At 39.8% G+C, this 9,865-nt stretch overlaps 1 protein-coding gene across 1 annotated transcript in view; it reads left to right on the top strand.

The window, feature by feature from the left end:
- The window catches only part of LOC139710355 (uncharacterized), a 33,840-nt gene extending 24,325 nt beyond the window's left edge, over window positions 1-9,515 (top strand). The window contains exons 2-4 of the mRNA XM_071622279.1: window positions 3,365-3,430; window positions 7,707-7,850; window positions 8,636-9,515. Coding sequence (XP_071478380.1) covers window positions 3,365-3,430; window positions 7,707-7,850; window positions 8,636-8,838 — 413 coding nt within the window. The 3' untranslated portion in view covers window positions 8,839-9,515. The remainder of the gene's footprint in view (window positions 1-3,364; window positions 3,431-7,706; window positions 7,851-8,635) is intronic.
- The last annotated feature ends 350 nt before the right edge of the window (window positions 9,516-9,865 follow it).

The raw sequence follows: 9,865 nt of genomic DNA on the forward strand, positions 1-9,865 counted from the left end.
ACACACACACACGCGCGCACACACACACACACACACACACAAGATCACAGTACATGCACACATTTTGTATACACTCACGAAGAAAACGCACTTCTTAACCGTCTGCGGTCGTATATTACCAACTTCTCTTCCTTCTGCTCCTTAAATTTTCTTCTACTATTATCATACACTACTAAAACTGCCATCACCATCATCAGTCTTATCTTTTTGACTACGTTGATATCTACCGCAGACTCGTGCTGACCGTCCGATGGCAGCCGGATGACACGGCATAGCACTGGTCCCGAGTTTCTTTGCATCATCATGCAGTTTGCGAAAATCTCTTACGCCTGCACACAGGCGAATGTCATAGTATAGCGTCACCGACCCTTATAAAGCAAACACGAGCTCGTTCACTCATCTATTCATCAGTGATGTAACCACATCGTTACCAATTGACATGGGATCGGCCTTGAATTCTTGAAGTAGAATGACGAACAGGCTGGATATAGAACCAGGAAAAATTTTCAATAATGGTGTCAATTTATATTTCAGTTAGTCACTGTATACCAGTATTTCACTAATTTGTCCATGGGCGGGTCCCGACAACTCCTTGTTATGCTCATGGTCTCTTTAAGTGATTCATCAATGTTGATAGCTGATGCTGTCAACCCTTTAATTTCATGGTGATGAAAATGATGATCTTGCAGTACTTTGATACACTGAAGTCTGAACTATTACCGAGTAAACCCTCTCGCAGGATCGTTGTACTGTAAATTATACTGTTTAGATTGTGGGTAGTATACTTACCATTGGTACCGACAGGGTTAGAGAAAGCTGAACTGAACTTGTCATTCTTGATTTGCCCGTTGATGGACTTTCGTTATCGATTCAATAGACGTACGTGACATTCAGAGCTGTGTAAATTAAAACTATTGATTGTAGATGACTCGGTACAGAAGGAATGTCCATTCTTTTTCTGTAAAACCCCTCGGGATACACATCAATGAAAAAAAAAACGAATCGAAGTGATTCTTTCTCTAACCATATCGAGGTTGATCGGTGTATCGTCGACAGATATATGAGAATTATATGGTTATACATGTATATGCTTTTAAAGCACTTCTTTGGATGTGCCCATTGGCGAATACATTACAGCACATTGTTCAACAGGCATATCACGGAGCTACATAGGTCCATGGGTAAACGTAACGTTATATGTAGCGAGAGATATACTGTAGTCAGATGAAACCAGTTTTAGCAAATGAAGACGTATTTAAGCAGATGTCTTGACATTACACTTTGCACGTGGTGCTAAAGATTCTTTTTTCTAAAATATTTACGATTTGTACATGACAATGTACCCGCCCCTCCCTCCTGTCTCTTTTAACTCTTTGGAAAATGACGGACAGCATTATTTTGATACTAAAGGATGATTTCGGATTAATAGGGGTACATTGACTTGATTAATGGGTTTTTCTTAATATAGTAAATTCTGTGGAACCTGCATAATACTTTTTTTTTTCTGATGATGCACTTGACACGTGGTGTAGTGTAAGGCGTCCACTGACCCGATTGATACGCAAAGTCACCCCCTTTGTCTCCCGCGAAAATGAAGCGTGAGTCAGTGAAAAGGATCCCGTAGCAGGCGGGAGCGTGGGACAGCGCCGCCGTAGCCCCTCTTTCTCTGCGTCGCGTCCCCGCGCTCAAGCGAATCGACTACGAGGATTGGCCTGTATCAAATGCTCATTTTAATTTCTGGGGGATTTTTTTTTTTTTTTTTATTGCGATGCTTTTCAAGCCCCGCAGCACATTCGGCCCAAAATCCGCCATGCCACGTTAACCAAGCGAAACAACGGGTTTTTGATGGCCAATGTCATTCCATTCACCCATCAGCGCCATTCTTGCCTTAGCGTCGTCATCTGCTACTCAAAGACTACGACGTAGCATGCGACTGACAAGCGACGTGTTTTGCCGGGAACAATATACCGCTCTGAAAGCATTTAGCGTGATTAAAATTATATCTGCTTCAGCTTCATTTTTATTTGACATGTAATCGCCCTCATTTTATCTTCCCACTATAACTAATACGATTGCTGCTATAGCTGCTTGAAACGTACTCTGATCATAACAATGGCGACAAATTAGAACGTTATTGAAGCATAGAGCGTGGTATCTCTCTTTAATCATGAAACGGCTATTACACAGTTTTACTCCGCATTTAAGGATGGAGAGGGTGACGCGGCAACAAAAACACGAAAACAAGAAAGGAAGAGGGAGAGAGAATATAGAGCGTCTTATACAGCAATAAACAAATGACAAAAACAGCGCCAATTAAGTCTAATAATGATCTGTGTTTATATTAATAATGATATCGTTCTGTCACTTTTGATCTAGAATGTCTAAGCTTGCACGCATGTCCAGCCTCTAGCCTGAACGTACGGTCATTTCCGAATTATAGTCTGTGTGTTTTTCTACAAGGGTCTTATATTCCGGTCCATGTGGTGAATTCGTCGACCTTCTGTAAAACGTTAATTGATTAATATGGCATGACGTCTTGCAAAGAAAAATGACTCCAAATTACCTAAAACCAAGAAGAAAATCAGATATTCCACATAATTATATGTTATAACGTTTACTTACGATATCACGCTGCTATGAGCAAAACAATCCCGTTTAGGGCATTCACATCTTCTTTAGTAGTGGAACTGTTAGTGGTAACTCCTTGACGCAATGTGGGAGCAATGTGGCGTAGTGGACTCTTTGAAATTTGATTGGAGGTCCCGATTCGAATCCCTTCGAGTGCCTTCGTCTGTACAGACAACATGACTTTACTCATGTCCCTCTCGACCTATAACAACACGTAGGTGTATAATACTTAAGGTACCCATTTATACTCCTAGATACGTGTTGTAGGTCGACCATGCATGTTACTATTATTACTACTATTATTATGCTATTATTAGTATTATTATTATTATTATTATTATTATTATTATTATTGTGGGCGCTTTGGCATATAGTCCAATCGGAGGACCTGAGTTCGATTCCCGCCCAGTGCTTACGTCCTTGGGCAAGATGCTGTTACCCACCATGGCACCATGTCCCTCTCGACCCGGGTGTATAAATGGGTAGAACTATCTGGCAACGCCATAGGGTTAATGGCAGGGTCCTTTGGTAGTGCAGTGGCAACACTGAAGAGGTTACCTATAAAGGGTAAAGAAGACATTATCATTATTAATTTTGTTATTATTATTATTGTTATTATTATCATTATTATTATTATCATTATTATTATTGTTGTTGTTGGTGTTGTCGTCGTCGTCGTTGTTGTTATAATGCTGTCTTAAAAAAAAAGAAATGATTTGTATTCTCCTTCCTGCAGGACACACCTGTTTCTTCGGCATCTCAATGCCAGCATCAATATCGACGTCATCATCAAGATACGAAGGTCAGTGATTGTTATTTTCTGTCTTATCGTCAGTTGTCCAAAATACCGAGTGGGCGGGGTTCGTGGTATGCAGCAGTACGGCAGTTTCCTATATAGTGTGTTTAATTTTCGTGATCAAAGATGTTTTCATCGTATGGTAGAAATCAACTCAATTATAACTCTTCATAATACAGGGCCCAGGCAATTGGGGGGGGGGTACATTACCACAGTACGACAGTTTCCGAATTTGTTCATGATCAAAGTTATTTCCCCATAGTGAGAACCGGATAATGGGCTCTGCAGTTCACCTGTTCCTATACAAAAACACCTTACCGTATCGGGACTTCAGTTTTTAGTCGTTGCAGACTCCATTTTCAGGAAGTAATATATAATTCGCTGACCCCTGAAAAAAGTGGGTAATTACATTGCGGACTGTTGGATTCCGTGTTATATCGAGGCAACTAATGGTGTTCCTTGTCTTGCGATACGCCGCGACATTATGCGATACTAACCATCGGTCGACGTCCCTGTATAATGAAACGCAATTTATTCCATCCATAGAGAAAGCACAGATCTCCGCTAATTAGATTCGTACACTAACGATAATGAATGGCGATTGTCTTTGAGTCACTGTGCTAATAAAAGACATTCACGCACCGAATATTACAATTCTCACAATGTCATGTCTCGTGTATTGAACATTATTATGGTCCATGAGAATGATAACCGAGTCTCATGTCGTAAAACCGTGTCATCGTGAGTTCCACATCCCATATAGGTTGATTGATTGATTGACTGTTGATTGATTTTATTTCCGCAAGAGTAAAATATGTGCGTTATTTATCATATACAACATTTAATAATGGAAAGGAATTAACGCAAAAAAAAAAATGGACATTAAAATTTGGCAGATGATGACCCTGGATACTCGCCTCCGCCCTCATGGCGGAGCTGTTCTGCCGAGGGTGCCAGGGGAAAACGCACTTGGTATTAAACATTAAGGTAACGATTTATTACTTGTATACATACCAGGGGACTTCCGTTTTAACATAAGTCCTCGGGATCTTCAGGTTTCGTTCTTTATATCGAAATTTTGTTATAGCCGTTCAGTAATTTTTGGAAAGATATAATAAACAATAATTTGGGGACCTGAGTTTTTACTTGGTTATTTGGAAAATTTTATTATAACCACGTTCGATATAAATACATATGGGTGTGTACTGTACAAGCTTAAAGTCAACATCCGTTGTAAACATTTATTTTTAGGTTATTATCAGTCCCTACATTCAACAAATTCATACAATCTAAGCCTAAAAAATTAGAAAGAAAGAAAAACAAAGAACTAAAAACAAAACATCTTATAGGTCCGATTTCGCGTTGAAGCTACTCGAAGTCTTGGATACACAAAATATGAATTTGTTTTCCGTAAGTCGAATGTTCCGAAAAACGAAAACTTTTCCCTCTTATTATGAAATATAACTGTATTTGACCCGCTTGAAGTCGACTGTACTTGTGTATAATTATGTGACACATGCCATCTCGTAAATGCATTTCCATTAAAGTTATCTTTCATACTACAGTGCAACAAAATAACTGAACGAAACATTTCAGTATATATTCATTTTTCAGAATGATATGCATTCTGGATATTGGATGTGGATACCAGACCGGGTTGCCAGGGTTAGCAGAAGTTAAACCGAATAATTGCGTTCGTCAACCGCCCTCCTCCCCCCCCCCCCCCCCCCCCAACCACCATCCCCGTTGGACAGATGGACCTGAGCTTGTATAACAAAGTGGAACTTATACCGTTGACCAAGCGATTATAGACCCAGTCATTGATACATCTTTGTATCGGAACAACGTGCTTCATAATTAATCCAAGGAATGATTTGTATTTGCCTAATAAACACGAGATGTCAGGGTTAAATAGAATAACGACTATATTCAATCGATAATTCATGCAAGAGATATCGAGCGTAGCAGAACGATGTAGACTGTTCGTTTGTCAGACGATACATATCACCGACACGACGGGAAGAGATAATCATCTTGTATTTGCATACTGTCGATTAGGAAAAGAGAGTCAATAGTAATACAAAGGATATTCGTGACAACAAATCCATAATGGAATTTGAAGAATCCCACGTGAAATGGACAGCTATGTTTCTCATTCTATACGTCGTTTAATGTAGGCATATCTCAAGGTCGATGCTATGTGATAGTCAGCTACATTTAAAGGGATGGTATATACAGTTTTGGTTGAGATGGGGATTCAGCTTTTAAGTTTCTGCGAGATGATTATAAACCGCTTATACATTTTTATGAAATATAAAAGAGCACATTTTATGAGGAATTAAAAGTTGATTTGATGAAAATCGCTTATGAAATGGCTGACATATCCACAAACATAGTAAAACAAAGTTATCCTTATATTAGAAAATTGGTCCCACCTTATATTAAGACCTCCTTACTTTTGGATGTCTCAGCCATTTCAACACCGATTTTTCATCGAATAAACTGTTAATCCCTCTTAGAATTGTATACTTGTAATCTTTTGTATTTCATATAAGCGGTTTCTATAAAATTATCTCTAAAAGAGTTTAAATCAGAATCCCCATCTTAACCAAAACGATACTATCTCTTTGGAGCAGAAAAAGAAAATAATATGCAGACAGAGAGAGAATTATAAGAAACACATACACAGAGATGGAGGAAAGCGGAGACTGAGGTGATAGAAGGAATTGACAAACCTTGGTATCCAGGCTGCAGCTCAAATAATATTGCTGACTTCGGTGGCAGTTGTCTTTTAATTTGCTTTAACTCGGTAGAATTAATTTTGCGATCCAGGGTAGCCCTATATTCCCTGGGCCGAGGCGAGCGGGAGAGAATGCATGCCGCCGTTGATAATGAAATGGGTACATAATACCACGGAGCTCCATGATAATACACTGAACTCGTTTTCTCTTGCATAACCACTTCTAGCCATGCAATTAGCTCATGTGCACATTGGTACAAATTACCTTTCTTTCTTTTTTCTCAAGCACTTCACTCGTTTTCCAAGCGGCATAATCATAGTAAGCCTACACAAGCCTTGCCTGACGCAACAAATTATGGAATTCATGTTCAAACAAAATGATCTTGTTAATAGACCAGGTGACCAAAATGATCCGTCAATGAGATAATACTGACACTTCGGCAGGCGTCCATTTCATTGTTTTGTACTGAATGCATCAGCGATATTTTTCTATTAATATCAACAAGTACCAGGCTTGCTTTCGGGTTATGAACGTGGTGCAAGCATCATTTATAAGGATTACATGAACAAACATTACATTACGAGTGCTAATCTCAGTGAATTCAATAACCGCCATGTCTGACTGTACAAATGACAATTTCTTCTCATGTCAGGGCTCGGACAAGAGCGCTTGATGCAGACGAGCTGTACCACACGATGATGAAAAGATGATCATTTTCATAATGCCGAGGATGATGTCAGTTGCTGGCGGGTGTGTGTGACGTCAGTTATTTCAAAAATCCGAGAAACGTCACGAGGGAAATACAATTTCACATGGAATTAGATAGTGCGGATCCTGTTCTCAGTGTTTCCTCCAATGAGAATCAAGCAAGAACTAGCCTCCTTTAAACATGCATTGGTTACTGCTTATTGATTTTAGAAATGACTATGCTGCTCCCAACGGCGAATGTCGAAGTGTTTGCAAGATTACACTTCCGTTTCTCATCGATTGATCGGTAAAAGAGAACGATACTTATGAATTGAAATATCTTGTTGAGTGATCGGAATACAAATGTCCGTGATTGTGATTGGTTGCTGTCATTACCAATGGAATGACGGGAAGTGCCGACACGTTTTGCCAGATTTTCCTCCGGTTTCCTTCCGTCGAGGAGGGTTCTGTGAACTTTTGTATAGGTTTCATGTCATAACTATTTAAAATTGCAGTAAATTACAATCTTATAATACTTACTTATTTACAGTTTACAGTCACGTTTGAAATCGACCTATCTTCGATGTGACGAACGAGAAAAGAAGCTACCCTGCTCTCTTCCGTATGTAAGGGGCACTCACAAAATTGCGTCTTATCTCAGGGAATTTGGTACTTGCAGATTTATAATCACAACCCTGGAATGAACTTCTCGTTGTAGTCTTTTGATGCTTAATGCAATAGTTTTATTCTAGACCACCCATCCAATTTCATAAGACGATTCTGTTTCTATTCTCAACTCTAAAACGTCCAAACTTTATTTAAATGTGGTTTTATTTTCTTCCTCTTTTCTCTAGTTGGATATCTTCTTGGCAGTTGGGTACTCTGTGGTCTTGGAGTGGTCGTGGCGCTCATTGCCCTAGTCATGTCGATGGCGGCGCTACGACAGAAGAAAAATAGGACCCTCATCAGGAGTGTGTCGGCTGTCTATATGGTATCAGGTAAGTTTAGCTTTGTTGTCGCTGTCCTCGTGTAAACCTCTGTGTGCTTTGAGTACCGATAGCCATCAAAAAAACCCCCAAAGACTTGTATTCACACTCTCTGAAAACCCTGGCACAGAAAGGGTTAAAGTCTTCACCAACTGCACATCAATCTGCGCACGAGTGTCGGGCATTTATGGTTCAACCATAGAGCTACAGTAATTCCATGATACAACATTGTATTTCGCTCGACAACCACGACGTGTGTGACAAGTCGAAGTGTTATTTGTTTTATAATCAAATATGCGGCTGCAATCATCTTTGTCTTTTTTTATTTTTTATTTTTGGTAATCTATTAATTTGCATATTGAGTAACTATGATACTATGATACTACTAGCGTATTTTTGTCACTTTATTTTGGCGTCTTTCCTCAAAATCATTTGTTGAAAAATATTTTATCTACACAAATAAAACATCAGTTAAAAGTGTTTATAAAGTATAGTCACTTTTATTCAGCAACAGTTCAATTTTAAGATAGAAAAGGTCGTGATCCACTTCTAAATACTCTTCGGGGCTTTTTTTCACACGGTGTTTTGGTGTTGCTAAACAACTATATTTGTTTAATATTTCCATAAAAGAAAGAGGATCATAGTCTGTACAACACGAGGGTCTTTGTCAATTTAAATCATCTTCGTGTTCTCTGTCAGACCAGGGAGGTTCGTCTCACCTCCCTGGTTAGACTGCGTTATTCAAGCATCGTTAATGTGAGGCTAAATGTATTTTTTTTCTCATTACTCGTACCCAGGTTTAATGTCCTTTGTTGGACTGATCCTGTTCGCCGTGCGGAAATCCAAGTTCATGGGTCAGTGGTCAGACGAGAGTTCCCCCTACACTTCGGCGGTCCTCGGCTGGTCCTTTGGTATCTCGTGGGTGGGGCTCTTCCTGTGCGTGGTGTCCGGGCTGGGACATCTGTGGGTGGTGCGTCGCTATGAAGACAGCATGCTCTGAAGACGGCCCGACCAGTGTAGAGGAGCAGCGGAGTCAAACTTCCAGGTAGCTGGGAGAGAAATGGGAGATGAAGCTCACACAATTCTCCTCGTCGAACCCTTATTTTGAAAGCACACGTCTGTGTTCTCACGCGAAGGGATCAGGGGACTCATGTACCGAGGGGGTGGAGAATCAAAACAGGTGTATATATCCGTAAGGATGTCAACCAAATACCGGCATCAAGTTTTTGATGAATGACGTTCTTTGAGATGAAGCTGTATTCAAGAGGATTGTTGTAGTGCAACTTTGTGGCAGCAAGGATGATCTGCGTACAACTGTAATTCTTTGTTAACAGTGTGATATTTTTGCAAGAAGGATCGACAAACCACCACTGACGGCTGGCCACTCGTTATTCGAAGAAAAAAAAATAATTGGAAGATAAACGCTGAATCACTTCTAGTGACTGACGAGCCTACATTATTCCAATGTATCGTCAAAAGTTGCTCCTTACTGTCAGTTTTATTATTCTTTTTACATTGTGTGTCTATGGATTACAGTGATATTAATTTCCTGGGTTTTTCCCCACTGGAATTGTAAGACACTGTTGCACAGACGGACTACCTTTTAATGTTCAGCAACATTGCTGACTGTGTAACAGCTGACAGCCACTGCTACGCGGCGGTCTGATTGCTTTGATGTCTTTATAGAACCAGATACAATCATGTTTGTTACTACATTTGCCGTCTTAATTTCAGTTGTCTTTTGTACAACTGCCGATTTAAGGGATGTGGTTGTGAGTAACGGCTGTGTGATTTTTTTTTTTTTTTTGCATAGTTAATCCAATGTTCGCCACTTTGTCTGTAGGTGCTAAGACGGAATTACAAGACCACAGTGCAGAGATAGCATATTATAATCTCATGATATTGTACATCCACCGTATAACCGTGTCCAAATGTACCTATGGATGCTGGGTTGGATATTAGGGTGGATGATGTACAGCTTTAATTGGCAAAAGCAAGAGATTATATGCTGAGAATATGCTCACGGA

This window comes from Diadema antillarum, unplaced genomic scaffold, assembly GCF_040938485.1.
Source record: "Diadema antillarum isolate AM-2024a unplaced genomic scaffold, OU_Dant_1.0 seq00001523_RagTag, whole genome shotgun sequence".
Lineage (NCBI taxonomy): Eukaryota > Metazoa > Echinodermata > Echinoidea > Diadematoida > Diadematidae > Diadema > Diadema antillarum.